Source organism: Somniosus microcephalus, chromosome 5 (assembly GCF_052327205.1).
Source record: "Somniosus microcephalus isolate GS21.2 chromosome 5, FLI_Smic_1.0, whole genome shotgun sequence".
NCBI lineage: Eukaryota > Metazoa > Chordata > Chondrichthyes > Squaliformes > Somniosidae > Somniosus > Somniosus microcephalus.
Window position 1 is genome coordinate 280,870,633 of NC_140991.1, and position 20,307 is coordinate 280,890,939.

Below are 20,307 nucleotides of genomic sequence, written 5' to 3' on the forward strand. Positions count from 1 at the left end.
TGAAAGTGTTCCTTCATATCGTGAAGAGAGTTTTTTTCCTTTGGGGCAAATAATGCAGTCTTGGCAAAACTTCAAAGTATAGATTGCAAGGAATGACCTTGAAGATACTTTGATAACACTAGAATGCAAGATGATCCTAGTGCCCAACAGATAACTCTCGCCTCCTGTTTATTTGCAACCGTGAGCTCACGAGACAGCAAAGAGATTTTGCAATTTGCAGTTTGTCAGTTTCCCTGGTTGGCAGCATTTGGACACATGGCCAAGTACTTCTCTTCCCCCCACCAACCTCCACCCCCCCCCCCCGCCACCACCACCACCACCACCAACCAACACAGGGGCACGCACATTGCAGTCACTGGCAAGCGTACAATCTTTTGAAATGTGGTATCATCCTTTGCCTTGGGCTCCACCTTGGAAAGTGTGATTAATGTTTACAAAAAGAGAGAAGGTAGTGCTGATAGCAGCAAACAGTGAACAATGCGTTCTGTGTAGAGCATCACTGTAAACTTCTTTTAAACTGTACAGAAAAATCAAATCTTTACAAAACAAAAGAAAATTCAGGCGCTTTGGACTTTTTCCATTTCTGAAGAAAAAAAAAAGTAACTTTCCACAGAAGTCCCAGAAAGTGTATTTTTTTCAGACTTGACATGGTGAGCCTGTTGTAGTGGTACTGCCCGTCTCCTGGGCACTAGATGGTGGCACATTATCCTGCTGTTCGGTCTCAACCGATGGGCTAGGAGTGTACGGAGGTGGAGCATCACTCAAGCTGCAAGCATCATAGCCCTCTGGTATAGACAGGGCACGAGCCTCTTCAATACTTCCGGCTGCATACTCTGTATATGGTGGAGGTTTTAAATCATCTGTAGGAGCAAGTTAAAAAAAAATCTATTAAAATACTCGTCATTAATCAACATGACAGCACAAGACCCTGAAGCTGGTTTCTCATTATTTATAAAGCATAGCGGTGTAATCACCAGGGTGATGAGCATGGCATTTTCAGGGTTTTTTGGTTAAACTTGTAGTACACGCATAGGTGATTATACACAATTACACATCAAACTTTGTAACCACAGGTGTATTTGACCACAGATTCAAACTCATCAAAACCACCCGAATGGGTTTAGGAAATGTGGGCACAGCTTAGGAGTAGTACAGTGGTGCATTCAGCAAATGCACTGTAGGAAAGTACCTTTGATGCAGATTATCAGCTAAATATTGCTCACATAGGCTCAGTCCACTGGGCAGAAATTGAATTACTTCTCTAATTACATGTCAGCGTGCTCCCTTTTGTTTCCTTTGAACTGCTGAATAAAGTACTTTGGATTTCCATGTTAAGTACTGCTCTGTATACTCACCATCACAATTGAACTGCTCATTTATCTGCAGATTGCTGCACAGGCACAGAGGTAATTCCACCCATCATAAATTTTAGACCACGTAAATAACGACCAAAAATTCACTGCATTAATGGCCTCTTGATCTCAGTACCAACACTCTCAATACCTGACATTATAACCATGGAAGTAAACATGCTACATTGGCAAAGTGGGCTACAAGAATGCACGTTTTTAAATTAATTTTCTTTTCCAGTGCTTAGAAGATGCATTACATAAAATACACAGATTCTTGAGGCTACTTAGTAATGAATTACCAAGCTAGCCTCCTGAAGGGATATCTGACCTCCATGGGTAGCCATAATATGCCCTCAATTTATGATGCTTTTATGGTGTCCTACTGTCTGGGGAGAAGAGTCATATTTTCATAGTTTGCCACAAATTATCACTACAAAGTAGCTTTTACTGATCAACCCCCCACCGCCCTACCCGTCGAGAAGTTTCTCGAGGGGATGCAGTTTCCCAGCCTATTGTGTGGTTTCCTGGTGTTGGGTTTCTCGGAAGAGGCCTCAGGACAGTTTGAACTCACACCTGCAATTCGAGGTTGCACCCCATCATTGACATCACCGGGTTAACGCCGTCACGTGAACAGAGTAGTGTCCCATGGACAACACGCTCATCTGCTAATACCAGCAACAGTAATTTCTAGGCTGTGGAGAGTATTATAATGGTGAGTACAAGAGAATACTACCTCCTCTGTATGCATTATAGACTAAATACCAAAAGAAAGTGAGCTGCTGTGGGAGAACAGTCATAGGAAGAAAAAGGTGTGGTGACACGAAGACCAGCGTGACTTAAAAAAAAGTGTTGGCTGTTTTGGGAACTGAGTGTGGCACAAAACTTCCCGACTTGACAGCAGCTTTACCCCTTTAAGGAGATAGGTGTCTTTTGTTGGAAAAAAGCATCATATCTACTGAAGGAAATGGGGCGTTTGTATGAACTGCTGGAGCTCCAGAATTAGGAATTAATTTTGTACCTGTTTGACCTCTTGACTCCGCTTCATATGGAGGTGGTACCTCTAGCTGGCTGTAGGAAGGAGCAGGAGGTAGGGACCCAGAGGGTTCTCCAATTGAACCGTCATCCTGACCACCATACCAGCTATACCACATGGGACTCTGTAACAAAAGCAATAGTAAGCAAGACTGTTACCTTTCACTAAATCTTCTGAAAAAAAAAATACTTGATGCAAATTAAGATTTTAAATACATTTCGTTTATTCAACTATTTATTTAAAAAAAACTAATGAGGAAAATGACAAAACCCACACTTATTTTAATACATTGATAGTTTATCAGTAACTCACTGCTGCAACTTGTAATAGTGGTGACTACGGTACCCATCAGACTATGCATCTTCAGGTCAAATATTGGCTTCAGCTTTATTAACCTTTCGAGCATAAGAGCCAAATATCAACAGCATCTCTGCAATGTGTTCCAAACACATCTTGGAATGCTATCGAAGCAGATTAATTGCTATCCCGATCTTATTGCCTTAGCAGATACTGCAGAGTGTCCTTTATTATACATATATACAAGTAAATGAAGGAGTTAAATGTTACCATTTCCATAATTTTGTCAGGAAGTAACTGTGGAGACAGAAGACTTCCACAATCAAATCACACAATTTGCCAACCATAATATTGTACTGTTGTCATATTAGAATTTAAGCAAATAGAGAAAATATATATTTGTCTTCCTACTAGCCATCCAAATATGCCCTATAGTTATTTTGAGGTTTGTGCTATAATCACAACTATTTGGTATTTTACTCACATTTCAATGGGGGCGGGAGAGAGAGGAAAAAAGAAAAAGATACTCAACATGGCACGTCCCACATTGGAGGCTGTTGTACTTAATGTGTCAACAAGGAACACTGCCTTAGTTACTCTGGGTGAGAAAAGGTTCTCGCAAGTTCAGAGGAAAAAAAGTCACTTGGAAAATCCAATGTTCAGATTGCTCAGATTAGTATTGCTGTACCCGTTGCTGCTGCTCATGTTTCAGGAATGCCGATATCAAATTACAATCTCCGAGCTTGTTCATGGACACTGAAGAGATGCTGGCTTTGGAATTCTGCTTTGCCTACTCAAACATTTCCTGTAATTATTCAATTATATTTTCCACTTCCAACCTCTCTCCATCTCATGCCAAGACTGCTGAACTAAATGTACTGGGATCAGCAAGTTAGATTCCATCTCAAGGCAGATGGTAGCTTTTAACCAGGTTTCACTTTTTAATCAAGACATCGAACATTCTCCCATCTGTTTTTTCAAATGCGTTGTGGTGCTCCCGTAGGGGTCGTTTCAAACTTTTATTGGAAGTTCTTTATGGAAACTTCATTGCTGGTTTTACAGCACTGGACAATTGCAGATCCTGGGTCCTGCACATTTCCTTTATCAATCTTCTAAAATCACATATCTGATTTTGAAAGCAAGAGATTATTTGCCACTTTCTTGCTTGCAATTTAAAACAAAAACTACAGTGATACTACTTCCTGTTCCCTGCTCTATCCTGTACCCTTAACCAAAAGGTTTCCAGTGAATTGTGAGATGCAAGTTCCATCTCTCTCATGGAGGTATAATTTCCAGGACACACACCAGTTGAACTACGTTGAACCTTTTATTTCAAATTTTTTGGTACTAATTTGTGCTAATTAAGGTGAGGGAACATAGTGCGGAGAATGGCTCCACCCATTCCAATTACAGATGCTGTAGGTGGCATTACTTAAAGCTGCATGATTTATACTGAAGATGTATGAGAGATATAAAAAGAGATTGCACCATTAAATTGGAAGGGGATGGAAACTATGGTCAGAAAATTGACTACAGAAACAGGATGCTGAGTTAAGAATCAGCTAGTTAACATTATGAAGTAGAACCAAGAAAATAAACTATAGTATTTAATTAGGAACACAGATCATAGGGCAACTACTAAACCAAACCTGAACAAACCACAGGCAACTATTTCAACATTATTGCTACAGCACGCATTACAACTCAGACTTATAATAGCTAATGCTTCTCATAAGTATTTATGAAATACAGATTAATACAAATTAAAATACCAAATTTCACAAAAGGCTACATAAAAAAGCTAGATACCTCAGAGGGGAGACTTATGCCATTCATTGACTTAAGACACGGGGAAAAATTCAGTATCGCCCCGTTTGAGGTGCGATTATCGGCCGTGCACAAAGTTTAGCGCCTTCAACTGCAAACTTGGCTTTTATCGCCCCTGGAGTTGATTGGAGCGCTAAATCAGGCGCTACACACCTCTCTTAAGGCGCAAAGGCCGAGGAGCGAGGCGCTACCTCAGAGCGCTGGCGAAGCTCGTGATGTCAGTCAGCAATGGAACACAGACACACTGGCGCCGGTCAGTTCTTAAAGGGGAGGGTTGATCTTGCTCTCCATCCACATCCTGCTAATTGCAGCCTTGAATCTCGGCCTGGAGAGACCTGTACATCAAATCTGCTGGAAAGAACAATGGAGGCGTGGTGCAAAAATGTCACCAACAAAAAAAGGCAGGAAGCGGTCGCCTTTAAATAGCGCTCCCCCAGTCCCTTCCTGACTGCAAAATGCTCCCCTCAACCTGTCGTTGCTAGCGGCAGGTGGTAAGGCAGGGGGCGCCACTCAATATCCGGTCCAGGGCGCTACCAGGGCGTTGCATACTCGACTGACATCACGATCTGCCGGCGCAGGAGATCATGGCGGTAGTGTTTAGCGCCACCGCAAAATGCCTAGTTAATTTTGTGAGTGGCGCAAACATCACCGCGCACCGGCGCTAGTTGCTTTGCGCCCCATTAGTGCCCTCTTACGGTGCTAACGGGAGGCGTAAACCAACTGAATTTTCCCCCTTAGGATCTATTTTGACTTCATTGGCATTACTAAAAATGAACCTTTTGCCACATTGGCACAGATTGTCGAGGCTGCCAATTCCAATGAAGCATTTGGAGGACGATAGGGAACAAGGAAGCATCAGGCCTGTACCTGCCTTCATCCCCCTTCTCTCCGCACTTCCCCACCTTCATTACCCACTTTGAATATTGTGGTTTTACTTAATCTCAAGACTTTTGCAAAAACATCCTTGCCTTAAAGTTAGACTGCAAGAATTTACATTTCATTCACAATTACACGCAACTCTCAGCTGCACAAGGAAGCAGAGAACTATGGTCACTTACATTTTGCCGCTCACAGAGTTGATGTAGGTAGGCCCTGCCCCCGACAATCACTATCTGGGCATTCCGTGGATTGCTCAGATAAGCATCTAGTTGTCGCTGCCGTGAGCGATACCAGCAGATGTAGAAGAAGATTTTGACAATAATAAATATAATCACTATTCTGTTGGGAGTGAAAGAACATTCATTAGGAAATGATATAACGCATGCGGACTTTGAGGTGCCTGGAGAGGAATCTGTCATTTGCCTTTGATCAATAACCCTCATGGTCTTGAGGAGCTCCATCAGGCTGGCCCTCATCCTTCGCTGCTTCAGTCAAAAAAAAGCCCCAAACTTCCCCCATTTCTGTTACTAGCTGCTCTTTGGAACAGAGGAGACTGAGGGAGATTTGATTGAAGTGTATAAAATTATGAGGGGCCTGGATAGAGTGGGTAGGAAGGACCTATTTTCCTTAGCAGCAAGGTCAATAACCAGGAGCCATAGATTTAAAGTAATTGGTAGAAGGATTACAGGGGAGTTGAGGAGAACTTTTTTTTAAACTCAGAGGGTGGTCGGGGTCTGGAACTTTCTGCCTGGAAGGGTGGTAGAGGCAGAAACCCTCATCTCAGTTGAAAAGTACTTGGATATGCACATGAAGTGCTGTCACCTGCAGGGCTACGGACCAAGGGCTGGAAAGCTGTTTTTCGGCCGGCTCAGGCACGATGGGCCGAATGGCCTCCTTCTGTGCCCTAAATTTCTATGATTCTAAGTATTTATTTTATTAATAGTAAACACCCAGCCTCTAGTAAAACAATTCGTTTAACCCTTTAAATTGCATAAGACTTCTTAAAACAAAAAATGCAATATAAAATGGACCGACCTCTATTACATGCTCCATAAACTTTAGGAATATATCAGCTACGGCCAGTCTTGCAATGTAATTCAACTGGTTTTCAATCTATTGCGTCAGCCATGGCTCAGTGATAGCACTCTCGCCTCAGAGTCAGAAGGTCGTGGGTTCAAGTCCCACTCCAGTGGCTTGAACACAATATCTAGGCTGGCACTTCAATGCAGTACTGAGGGAATGCTGCACTGTCGTAGGTGCTGTCTTTCAGATGAGATGTTAAACCGAGGCCCTGTTTGCCCTCTCAGGTGGACATAAAAGATTCAACAGCACTTCTCCCTGGTGTCCTGGCCAATATTTATCCCTCAACCAAGATCACTTAAACACATTATCTGGTCATTACCTCATTGCCGTTGGACCTTACTGTGCATAAATTGGTTGCCACATTTCCTACATTACAACAGTGACTGCACTTCAAAAGTACTTAATTGGCTGTAAAGTTCTTTGGAATGTCTGAGGTAATGAAAGGCGCAATATAAATGCAAATTCATCCTTTAATGGTTACGTATTAAAACAGGCTCCATGTCCCTGCTGGAGAGTGTGCAATATGGACACATGGCAAGCAGGGCCATCAATTTTAAGTTGCTTCCCAAGGACCAAACTTGGCGAGTTTGTGTCCAGCTATTTAAACTCATTTTACTGGTTACGTATATAGGATGCCCTCAGGTGTTCAAGAGAAACACGGTCACCTTTTGTTACTAAAAATAACTCAGCAGACTTTCTCCAAGCAGAAAAGAGGAGCCTCGTAGATGGAGATCTCCCTTGCATGAACAGCACATAGAGGCATATAAATGGAAAGAAGGCAAGAAAGGGATTGCAATATGGTTCCAAGTTCTCCAAATGTGAAATTGGTGTTAGAAAAACCTTCTCAGGTATGGGATCAATATTTTTATACGGGAGGGGTTTTTGGATTTAGAGTAAATTTAGATTTAGGCTGGTAAAGGGAAAATATAGCATCAAAAAGGTAACTGATCTGCTCAAAAACAGCTTTAGCAATGGCAAAAATGGGAACATTCCAGTTATAAAAGTCAGAGGAGTTGCTAAGGTGAAGACAGCTGATAAATGAAGCGGACCAAGAGGTAGCAGACTTACAAGAGACACAATGAAATTGTATCTTTATAAAATTTCAGTGTCCCAATGTGCAGAGAGATCAAAACAAGGTGATTCACTTGTCACACAGCAATAGAGGTAGCAATTGTGTGCTTTGAGGAATTTAAGAGTGTGAAGAGTGGCGAGGGCTGGATGTTGCTGATACAAAGGAGGAACAAAGTAGGAGAAAGAACAGAAATGGCAGGGAACCTCTGAGTTAATGGGAAAAAAAAAATCAGAGGATGAGCCTTTAACTAGAGCAGAGAGAGAATGATTGGAGAGGAAACTGGGTAGCTATGAACAGTTTTGTTGAGGCCACCTTACTGTAGCTTGGCTAGAAGTGCAAGGCGCCAACCGCTATCAAGCCTTTGGACATGTCCAAGGCAATGACAAAGGATTCACTGAAGTATTCAAGATCGGAGTTCCAGAGCTGTGTAGCATTACCAATGGAACAGTTTACCAAAAACCATAATGGCAATTGCGGATTAGGCAGGATTCTCAGCGATGGATAATTTGATAGTTAACAGCAGCTTTTGGAAGTATGGAAATACTTATGAAAAGGAAATAGGGTGATAATTTGGTGCTACACCAGGACTAATGTGGAGCCAATGGAGTAAACCCTGCATGCTCAAAAATCAAGATCACAAATGTTTATTGCTGCAGTGGTTTTTATTCAATTGAGCTAATTAATTTCAGAGCCAGCAAGCAGAAGTGTAAATAAAACTTTTTTTTAATTTAAAAGTCTGCATCTCTACAAAACTTTTATTCAAAAATTAGTCCAAACGTGGATTCACTGCAGAGAAAGTGTGTGATGTGGATGACATAGTTAAATTGTAATCTCCTTCGTGGCATGGCCATGCTTTTATACAGTACTTACATGTACCAATAAAGTTCCATTGTATATTTATATGAGATGACTTCTCATTACCGCAGACAGAGTCCAGATGCTGTAAAGTCAGAGAACAGAGAGTTGATTCAGAATATAATCCCTAAACATTCACTAGCAAAAACAGTAGTAACAGTTCCTATTTACACTTTACTAGATGCATTTCTGTGCGCTTCTGTCGTTCAACACTTAAATCTTTAACTATATCACATAAAACCTTGCAGATACCATGATTGCCTTAACAATCAATGGTCAACATTTGGCTTTAAGGGACTCAGACTTACTCAGCATCCCTGGACAGCGTGTGTGTGTGTGGGGGGGGGGGGGGGGGGGAAGAAGGGAAGTTGACTACATTTCCAGGTCTTGACTGCAAGTCAGCAACTTTGGATAAAGAGTGCACCTGTGTGGACTTCAGGCAAGAACAGGGCCAAGCTCAATTGCGGTGCCCCCATCTCCCTGTGACCAAATAGCCTGTCAACAAATCACTACCTGGGTCACACACAGAGAGTGATCATTTGGGCAATATACCAAAGGTCAGACTGGTACCCATGGAACCTATCCCAGCCAGAATCAGTACCATCAGAATGGCAAGGTGGGAGGGGGGGGGGGGGGGCTGGGGGTAGAAAATTGGCAGAAAAAACACTCAGGCCGAGGAAGTAAAAACCACATGACTAGCATAACAATTGTAATTGTGAAATGAAACCAGAGCTTTTGTTTCTGTCTCGCTCCTCATCTCCTGAGAGTGATACCCAAGTGGGGTGTGATTCCACATGCAGTGACAGCCCTCTTGTACCTCATCCAAGATACCAGTTTTTGAGACAGTTTGGGGGGGGTGAGGAGGGTGGAAGGATGAAAGACATGACAGGCAAATTCAATCTCAAACTCAACACAAATTTACAGCTTGGGCCTCTGGACAGTGATCAGTCTTGGAACCCACACTGATTTTCCCTCCCAACCTGCCTCCCCCTTTTATAACACAATATTTCTTTTAAAGACAATGGCCTAGAAATTCGTCTCTGGCAGTGGCGCAAAACGGGCGGTATTGGATCGGTCGCCCGTTCTACGCAGCGCCTGGTATTTAATTCCATTGACTGCAATGGAACCGACTATCAGGCGTTGCGCAAAACGGGCGGCTGATCTGATACTGCTCGTTTTGCACCACTGCCCGAGACAAATTTCTAGGCCTACAAGTGCAGGGTACCAAACTTCATAAAGGCTTTGGAGATGGCCAAGGCCATGACAAAGGATTCAGAGAAGTATTCAATATCAGAGTTAAGAAAACATATGGGATCCATGGCTTTTTAAATAGAGGAATAGAGTACAAAAGCAAGGAAGTTATGCTAAACCTTTATCAAACACTGGTTAGGCCTCAGCTAGAGTACGGTGTTCAATTCTGGCACCACACTTTGGGAAGGATGTCAAGGCCTTAGAGAGGGTGCAGAAGAGATTAACTAGAATGGTACCAGGGATGAGGGACTTCAGTTACGTGGAGAGACTGGAGAAGTTGGGGTTGTTCTCCTTAGAGCAGAGAAGGTCAAGAGGAGATTTGATAGGTGTTCAAAATCATGAATGTAAATAAGGAGAAAAAGTGTTTCTAGTGGCAGAAGGGTCAGTAACGAGAGGACACAGATTTAAAGTGATTGGCAAAAGAACCAGAGGAAACATTTTGTTTTTACACAGCAAGTTGTGATCTGGAATGCACTGCCTGAAAGAGTGGTGGAAGCAGATTCAATAGTAACTTTCAAAAGAGAGTTGGATATATACTTGAAAGGAAAACATTTACAGGGCTATGTGAAAAGAGCAGGGGAGTGAGATTAATTGGATAGTTCTACCAAAGAGCCGGCACAGGCACGATAAGACGAATTCTAGGAGAGTTCCGGAGGTGTATAGCATTACCCTTGGAACAGGTCTTTTTGGGCTCAGTCTTGGCAAATACGACAGGTTTATCAGGCAGACGCAGCTATTGTCGAGACCGGTGTGTGTCAGGAATCAGTGGTGCCAGCACGTGTCTCACTTAGTATAAAAGCAACTTAAGGGACATTGTGAAAAGATAAAAGAAATAATCATGGACAAAATAGCCATTCATTGTCAGACTACTATTTGCCTTTCTAATCCTTAACTACCATCTCCCCTCCCCCACCAGCTAGGCCAGTCTGTGTCATAACCAGGCAACACAAATGAAATTTTAATATTTGGGAAAGTTAGGGGAAAATTAAGTACACCTCTACCAAACTGATATACATGTTGGTTACTCTGCAAGCTTATTTCTAGTAAATATAATCCCTCTTATTTCAACTATTAACAGTATTGAAACCAGCCCGTTCACCACAGATCTTAGGATAGGAACAGTAGGCCATTCAGCCCCTCAAGCCTGTTTTGTCATTCAATTAGATAATGGCTGATCTGCACCTCAACTCCATTTACTTGCTTTCGCTCCATAACACTTATCGAACAAAAATCTATTCATCATAGTCTTGAAAGCCCCGCTTTCATAAAGTGGAGGAAAAAGGGTCATCTTGTATATCAGCTGAATAAAAAGGTTCCACATGCCCCCTGGGGTTTAAAATAATTTTAATTTAAAACCACATGAAGTAGTCAAAAGGAAGGCAGTGCTAAAATCACGACCAACACACCAAAATATGGGCTGTTCTAATACTTCAGCAAGTTTATCCAATGAGTAGCAGAGCTTCACGAATTAGGAAGCACAGGTTGGTTCCGTACAATTGGCCTCAGTGCCCCTGCCTTAGAGAGTGAAAAATGGTCAGGGTACCTGCTCATCATCTCTATTCAGCGACCTCTACAATGGAGGCAGGTTTCAGCTTGGCTGCATTGCGCCCTTATGATCAAAGAGTCTGCCAGGAATCATGTTCTACGCTCAATCTTGGGTGAGGTATCTTGGAACCTTACCTCAGCAAGGAGTCATCAGCTTCAGAAGAGGATGTGGGGTTGGGGAGGCAAGGGAGAGAGTTGGCAGAAAAAAGGAAACAACCTCCAAAATACAGGAAACTTTGGTTTATCCGGAGGTTAAAAGTCCAGAAAGCTCTATCTACCAGCAAAATTCAGGAGCCGTTTCCTATAAGTATTTTTACTTCTCGTTGCTTTTTTTCCCCCCCCCCCCAGTCAGGCTCTGCAAGGTCTGTAGCTAAGCAACAGCTTCAGCTAGAGACGCTTTTAAGCTGCAGCCGACTGTTTTGAAGCTGTTGCTAAGCAACAGGGTTTGTTGATTCACACGGAGCTGAAAATCTCCGTATGTTTCAACATGTCCGGCAGTTTTGATCTAACGGCAACAGCTCGGTCCCCGTCGGTGCCGGATATCACAAAGTTTCCTGTATGCTGATTTTCAAAATAATAAAAGTACAACTCATGTTTTCTGGATTTGAAATGGCTGGCTAAGTCTTTGGGAACAAAAATAAAAGACCTCGAGTGCCTTGTTACAGTTTTCAATGTTACTGATGCCGAACAATTCGAGGAGAAAAGAAAAAAGGGAGGTCGCAGTGGGAGTGTTCTTGAAAAAGTGACCAGGTTTGCAAAAAACCCGAGAGCAATCAAGAAATCAGAATGTTATTGCAAATTTGTCACTGGGGCATACTCTAGCCGAGGCGGATAATAATTCACCAGCCAATTTACTAGGAGCACTTAACTACATAAATCAATCCCTTTCCACAATTCTGCCCAATTTATTTTTTTGCCAGGAATAATTACTGTACTTCACCAAAATACTGTATATCTATTAATATCTCACTTTTATGCAACATGTGCAGAATTTACAATATGTTTTATATAGGCCTGACTACTGCACTCAAGTGCCTGAAGAAAAGCAGACTCTTCGTTGCTCCTTTACACTGACTTACACAAGAACTCGGAGGCAACTTAGCAACGTTCAAGGCAGAAACAAAAACACCCTGACCTAGAATTTGGCTAAGGCCTGAAAACGGGCTTGGACAACACGAAACGCAATGTGCCTGCGCCCAAACTGGTGCAGGCAACATGCAAAATTGGCGCTGCCCGCTCATTATAATAATTGCAGTGCTGATCTCAGCGCTAAATGCACTGCTGATTTGGCTTAGCGCTGAACAGGGGAGGCCAATATCGGCTGCAGCCTACTGGCCAATAAAGTTTGGCCTAGACTCTCTGCACTACTTAAAGGTGAGTTTGGTTGCAGAAGCTCCTCATCATCAGTGTAAAGAAAGCCATGGCCCAACAGCCAAGAGAGCGAGCGAGGAAATTTTCCAATGCGGCACTGGAGGCCTTGGTTCTGGGGCTTCAAAAACGCCATCAGGTCCTCTACCTGCAAGGGGGGGGGGGGGGGGGGTGCAGGAGGTGTGTACGGCAGAAGAGCAGAAAGCTGTGGGAAGAGACAGCGGAAGATGTCAGTGTGACGACTGTTGTCCCCAGGACCTGGATCCAGTGCCGCAAGGAGTGTAATGACCTCATGAGTGGTCAAGGTTTGAGTGAATGCATCTTCAAATGACATATCCCACCATCTGCCTCACACACTGCTCAATGCACTACACCCCCATCACTCACCTACCAACAATCTCTAGCAATCACCACTCATCTCACAAGCATAGCTTCACCTCACCCGCAACACATTTACCACTGCTGCAATACTCTCTCCCACATTTCACACCTTGCACACCCTGACAGCTATTCAACCATGGCAGCCACAACACCCACATTGCACACACTCACTGACACACTTCCCTTTCTCTTGCAGGCAAAGGTGGCTCATAACTGTTGGGTGCAGCAGCAGATGGGTGGAGGGGAAGCCCGACTGCAGAACCTCACAGAGCAGGAGGAAGCAGTGCTGATGATGACGTCATGCTCATACCCAATCCTTCGCCTCACATCCCACTTCACCCTCATCCCACAATCTCTTCTCTGCTTTTCCCACCTCCCCTCACTACAACCCAGCCCTTGTGCCTTTCGCCTTTCAGATACCCAAGAAGTCCCACCAGCACAGACAGTCCCCAAAGTCACGGAGGAGTGAAGAAGAGACACAGTCACTGCACTTGACACTCGCAGACACCAGCTCAGAAAATGACACTTTAGAGGCAGGATTTGCACGTGGCGAGTCACCAGGCATGAGTGGGCTGCAGCCCGGCCGGGGGGGAAAGGGTAGCTCGGGTGCCAGCTCCCTGGAGGGAGAGTTCGTTCACGAGTTCTGCTGTACAGGACACAGGTATGATCTTGATGGGGTGGCCTTCAGAAGAAAGGGTAATGGGCATGCACACACAAATGCTTGGTGCAATGGTAAACCTGCCAGAAAGTCTCGTCAGTGTCAAGGAGCATGGGGGGAGTCCAACTCCAACAGTGCGTGGAGCTTGGAGCCAGTGATTTCCAGATGGAAACGATGGGCTACTCAGACCTTGGGGACCCAGCCATGATGCTGGGTGCGATGGGCAATGTCGTCTCAGTGCTGCAGTGGAAGCTCAGACTGCTGCCATCGTGGCTGGGTTTACAACTGTGGAAATGGGCTTGAAGGATTTCACAGCACTCTGTCCTCCAACAGATGGCTAGGAAAGCGGAGGCACCACCCGGGGGAGTGGCAGTGGCTCTGTGAAGCAAGAACCTGCTGTCCACTCTCGGGGTGACAACATTCCTATTCCCACCACTGCCACTCCACCAGTGCCCTTGCTGCTGCCTGTCATCCAGTCAGCCCAGCAAGAGGGTTCGAGTACAGGAACAAGGGTGTCTTATCAGACTCCAGTTCCAGTGAATGAAACCCCAGATTCCTGTTGCTCACCACTTCCCCATCATACCATCCCTCTGTCATGGAACATCACTGTCCTCCTGGACACAAAGCTGACATGAGAGCCACCACAAAACAAACATTCCAAACATAATTTATAAAAATTTATCAAATCCAAATCCAAATCAAGCACGGTGGCATAGTGGTTAGCACTGTTGCCTCACAGCGCCAGGGACCCAGGTTCAAATTTGGCCTCGGGCGACTGTCTGTGTGGAGTTTGCACATTCTCCCCGTGTTTGCGTGGGTTTCCTCCGGGTGCTCCGGTTTCCTCCCACAGTCCAAAGATGTGCAGGTTAGGTTGATTTGGCTATTATAAATTGACCCTTAGTGTTAGGGGATTAAATACGTGGGGTTACGGGGATAGGGTGGGATATGTGTCGGTGCAGGCTCGATGGGCCGAAATGGCCTCTATCTGCACTGTAGATTCTGTGAAAACCACATCAACTAATCACCCTTGTGCATTCCCTTAGTGTCTCTCTTTCATGTTCCTTTTTGTACTCGAGTGCTCCCCCAGTGGCTGCCACATGGCTAGTGGAAGGCTGTTGGCTTTCAGTGGGCAAGACTGCAGATGGCCTTGCAGGATAACCTCGAGCAGCACTGGGCCTAGCAGGTCCGGCATTAGACTGCACCACCTCGGCATGAGCAGCAGCATAGAAACATAGAAAATAGGAGCAGGAGTAGGCCATTCGGCCCCTCGAGCCTGCTCCGCCATTCAATGCGATCATGGCTGATCATCCAAGTTCAGTACCCGGTCCCTGCTTTCTCCCCATACTCCTTGATCCCTTTAGCCTTAAGAAATATATCCAACTCCTTCTTGAATATATTTAATGAATTGGCCTCCACCGCCCTCTGTGGTAGAGAATTCCACAGGTTCACCACTCTCTGGGTGAAGAAATTCCTCCTCATTTCTGTCCTAAAAGGCCTACCCCTTATCCTTAGACTGTGACCCCTAGTTCTGGACTTCCCGGCCATCGGGAACATCCTTCGGGCATCTAGTCTGTCCAGGCCTGACAGAATTTTATAGGTTTCGATGAGATCCCCTCTCAATCTTCTAAACTCCAGTGAGTACAAGCCCAATCGACACAATCTCTCCTCATACGTCATTCCTGCCATCCCAGGTATCAGCCTGGTGAATCTTTGCTAAACTCCTTCCATGGCAAGAACATCCTTCCTCAGATAAGGCGACCAAAACTGCACACAATACTCAAGATGTGGTCTCACCAAGGCCCTGCACAACTGCAGCAAGACATCCTTGTTCCTGTACTCAAACCCTCTTGCTACGAAGGCCAACATACCATTTGCCTTCTTAACCGCCTGCTGCACCTGCATGCTTACCTTCAGCGACTGGTGCACAAGGACTCCCAGGTCTCGTTGCACTTCCCCTTCTCCCAAATCTATTGCCATCCAGATAATAATCTACCTTCCTGTTTTTGCCACCAAAGTGGATAACCTCACATTTATCCACGTTATATTGCATCTGCCATGCTTCTGCCCAATCACCCAACCTGTCCAAATCATACTGGAGTTTCTTGGCATCCTCCTCACAGCACACACGTCCACCCAGCTTTGTGTCGTCTGCAAATTTGGAGATATTACATCTAGTTCCCTTGTCTAGATCATTAATATTGTGAATAGCTGGGGTCCAAGGACCGATCCCTGCGGTACCCCACTAGTCACTGCCTGCCACTCGGAAAAAGACCCGTTTATTCCAACTCTCTGCTTTCTATCTGCCAACCAGTTCTCTATCCAAGTCAATACCTTGCCCCCAATCTCATGTGCCTTAACTTTACACGCTAATCTCTTATACGGGACCTTATCGAAAACCTTCTGAAAGTCCAAATACACCACATCCACTGGTTCTCCCTTATCTATTTTACTAGTTACATCCTCAAAAAATTCCAGTAGATTAGTCAAGCACGATTTACCTTTTGTAAATCCATGTTGACTTTGTCCGATCCTGTCACTGTTTTCCAAGTGCTCTGCTATTACATCTTTTATAATGGACTCTAGCATTTTCCCCACTACCGATATCAGGCTTACCGGTCTGTAATTCCCCGTTTTCTCTCTACCACCTTTTTTGAATAGTGGGGTAACATTAGCTACCCTCCAATCCATGGGTACTGTTCCAGATTCCATCGAATGTTGGAAGACTAGGCTTGCATTCCCTTGAGTTTAGACGATTAACTGGGGATCTCTAATTGAGGTGTTTAAGATGATTAAAGTCATTGATAGTTTCTCTATCTACCTTATTTCCTCTGGCGGGGGGGTGTCCAGAACAAGTGGGCATAACCTTAAAATTAGAGCTAGACCGTTCAGAGGTGATGTCAGGAAGCACTTCTTCACACAAAGGGCAGTGAAAACCTGGAACACTCTCCCTTAAAAAGCTGTTCTGGCTAGGCCAGTTGAAAAATTCAAAACAGAGATTGATAGATTTTTGTTAGGCCAGGTTAAGGAACCAAGCTGAATAGATGGAGTTATGATCCAGATCAGCCATGATCTAACTGAATGGCAGAACAGGCTCGAGAGGCTGAATGGCTTACTCCTGTTCCTAGTAGAAGTAGACAGCTGTTAAAAGTAGAATGGAAATGGCACATCAACTTGCGATTCCAAAAAGCAACGTCTTTTACATTTCAAAACACAATGTTAAACCAGTCACTAATGCGAAGCCGCATCAAGATACAGAACCTGCAGTGCAAAAATCTGATCTGTTCTTGGATCGTCTCGCTTTAAAACCGATTTAATCTGTTACCAGGTCATTTGCTCGATCATAATTTTGAAACATTAAATCGTACTTTATGACAACCAGATACTTAAGTAACAAATCCCACCTTTTTTGCATCTGTCAGACATCCGAGAAGCTTGATTATCCTAGCTGATAAGGCCATCCACCGAACGGCTACAAATTAATCTAGAATACCCATTCTTTACTAAACAATAATTTTAACTGGAAATTTTAGTTAAACATCCCTATGAATTTATTTTTGTTTTTAAGTATGCAAGTCTCATTACAGGCAAGAATGTGTTAATACCTGCTTGAATAAAGAATAAAAATGAATAAAAATGACTAAGTGAAATTGTTTCCATTTAACTCCAATATACAATCTATTGAAATCCAGCATTGATATTAAAGTGTAGTGTATTTTTTTTAATTTTAATTTTTTTAAAAGGGTGACAGAAATTCATATATATAATACCTGGAGCTATTCTGGTGTTATCTTACTGTACTGCAAATCCCAGATTATTTAAACTTTTGCTTGCATTGTTTGCACTAGAATTCACAAGGGCACGTCTATATATTAAAAACATTTAGAGACTAACTGACAAGGATGAGAAACTGTTTCTGTACAGAATACTTGTACCATAAGCAGATTACACTAACTTTGAAATATTATTAAACAAAACTACTTGTTGCAGCTAGTTCCAATTTAAGACTCATATTTCTTCAACATTCAAAAGTGCCAAATAAAAGTCCAATTTCAGTAACAACGCACTGCACTATTATTCTGAGAATTTGATTAATTGTGCAGCCCTCCACAGTTCAAATATTCACATCCAGCATGGGAATTAAGAGTCAGTTTAGGATTTGAAAATTGTAAAGTGATTTTTTAAAATTTATTTTTAAAATTAAATTGCATATATCCAAAATGAACAGCTACTTCTGCAGTGACAAGCAGTTAATTAAAAGGGATGATTGGGCAGAAGGAAGATGTAGTCTTTCTCCAAAGTATGCTGGCAGAACCTGTTGTAAATGAAAAATGTTAGGGAACGTACACTCCATCCTCCAGAAACCACCAGGCATTTGGCACCAAGTCAACATTCTTGTTCTGATGTCATAGCCTTCATAAACCTGAAGTAACTTATGTTTTTTAAGTTTCTATTTGTAAATACTGATCAGTAAAAGATTCCAGAAGCACTTGTATGAAAATTCACCACAGGAGCCCGGGAAATAAAATAGACGAGCAATAGTGTAAACTGGGTATTAGTGCCTGCTAATGGAGATATCTTCGACAAGCAAACGCACAGGTCATGGTCAATGTTCATCCTGGTTCGGTACTTTGTTTTCATTGATGTCATTGCTGAAAATCCAGCTTCACATAAGTAGGTTGTACTAAATGGGACCAACACTTTCAGTGCTGCATTCATCAGAGCACTCACACCAACATTTCTCCAGCAGCATTTCACTCAACTTGGTCCTGAGGGGGCTGACTGCTGAAATGTCAATGAGCTCTTCTAACAGCTTTGTTGGCACAGAGGGTGGCAGTTTATTTTCAACATTCTCACTAAATGGGTTTGTAGCCCACAGGTGTGTAGCAGATTGTTCAGTCGTCAGTTCTGGAAAATAAGTATTAAATTTGTTGTGTAGACCAGAAAGATGCGCTACCAGCTGTGGTTTGATTACATGAAAGTCGACGTTTTTTTCTTGAATGAAAGAATGCAAGAGCTCAAACATATCCGTAATACCCCCACAGACAAGAACTTTCCAAACTTGCAGTTTCCTTCTGAATGAATCAATACTTTCATGTTGGACAAAAAAGAGTTCTCCCACCTTGCATAGTTTTATTCAACTTACTAATTTCACTGGATATGTCTGCGAGGTAACCCGGTTTAGCCAGTCACACGTCATCTTTTAGCACCTCGGCAAGTTCAGGTTCATCAGCTACGAAAGCACATACCTCTTCCCCCAAGATGAAATATACGGGTAAGCATTCTGCCTCGAGATAGCCATCTCACCTCTGTACACATGAGCAAGGAATTGTGCTCTGCACCCACTTCCTCAAAGTCCAGCAAAACACCTGCAGTTTGTTGCTCTGGATTTAGTAAAATTAATGAGTGTTACCACTGTGTCGAGAACACCGAAGACCTGGTTCAATACCTTTCGCAGCAAATGCCCCTCAGTCTAAAAAGCAATGTGTCCAAAAACCACGAGATGCAGCTGCTTTTATTTTTTGCACAACACCAGAATGCTTTCCGGTCATTGCTGCAGCCCCATCAGTGCAGACCCCAATGCAACTTGCCCACCTGATTTCTGCTGAAATCATCCAACAGGTTGAAAATATCATCGGACTTTGTTGTTGTCTTGAGCTCTTTGCAAAACAAAAAGTCTTCTTTTATTTCCCTATTCCACACATACCTAACATAGGCGAGTAAATGGGACATTTTAGAAATTGTATAGCAAAGTCATCCTCACACACCCATGTTATTCAACATTTGTACCAGTGATCTGCCCGAAACAGAGTCCCACAAATTCATATACGCTGAAGACATTGCCTTGGCAACACAAAACAAGAATCTGACCCTGACCAGTGCTTTACAGGGGATGAAGGCCTACTTCCACCGATGGCAACTTTGGCCAAAGCAGCAAAAGACTGTCACCTCAACATTCCACCTCAACACCCATCAAGTAAATCGAGCTCTGAAAGTCTCCTTTTGCGGCATAAAGATAAACCATGCCAAAAATACCTTCTATTACACTCAATCGCACCCTGTTGCATAGACAGCACCTCCAGAACCTTGGGAAGAAACTAAAAAGAGTAGGGTCAACCGGTCCCAGACACGCGCCGGATCCGCATGGGGAGCAGATGCTCAAATCCTCCTTACGGCAGCACTTGCCCTGGTGTACTCCTCTCCGACATGGCTATCAAGTCCGCATGTCAAATCCGCTGATGTCCAGCTGAACTCAGAATTGTCAACGGTAGCTTTTATCGGTACCAACACCGTGGCTGCTTGTGCTTGCAAATATCGCACAACCACACATATGCCGCGAAGATGCCAGAGAACACAATCGCTACACCAGAAAAGACATGGCGATCCAGGCCAACTTGACCAACCTACCACCAACCTGTCTCAAATGTAGGCGGCCATTTTGGACAGTCGCCAAAGCCCTTCAGTGATCTCCCCTCAGCCTTGATGACCGATGGCAAAATGCTTGGAAGAACTGCGACATACATTATATACATTAATTAATGACTTGGACTTGGTACAGGGCACAATTTCAAAATTTGCAGATGACACAAAACTTGGAAGTGTAATAAACAGTGAGGAAGATAGTAATATCTACAAGACGACAGACAGGCTGGTGGAACAGGCAGATGAAATTCAATGCCGAGAAGTGAGAGGTGATACAGTTTGGTAG

At 43.6% G+C, this 20,307-nt stretch overlaps 1 protein-coding gene across 4 annotated transcripts in view; it reads right to left on the reverse strand.

Moving 5' to 3' along the window:
• Positions 1-316: 316 nt before the first annotated feature.
• The window catches only part of LOC147117763 (uncharacterized), a 40,369-nt gene continuing 20,378 nt past the window's right edge, over positions 317-20,307 (reverse strand). For all 4 annotated transcript variants that reach the window (XM_085989018.1, XM_085989017.1, XM_085989016.1 and 1 more), the window contains 4 exons: positions 8,414-8,483; positions 5,568-5,727; positions 2,371-2,509; positions 317-860 (listed from right to left, as the gene is read on the reverse strand). In XM_085989018.1, coding sequence (XP_085845144.1) covers positions 637-860; positions 2,371-2,509; positions 5,568-5,727; positions 8,414-8,433 — 543 coding nt within the window. In that variant the 5' untranslated portion in view covers positions 8,434-8,483 and the 3' untranslated portion in view covers positions 317-636. The remainder of the gene's footprint in view (positions 861-2,370; positions 2,510-5,567; positions 5,728-8,413; positions 8,484-20,307) is intronic.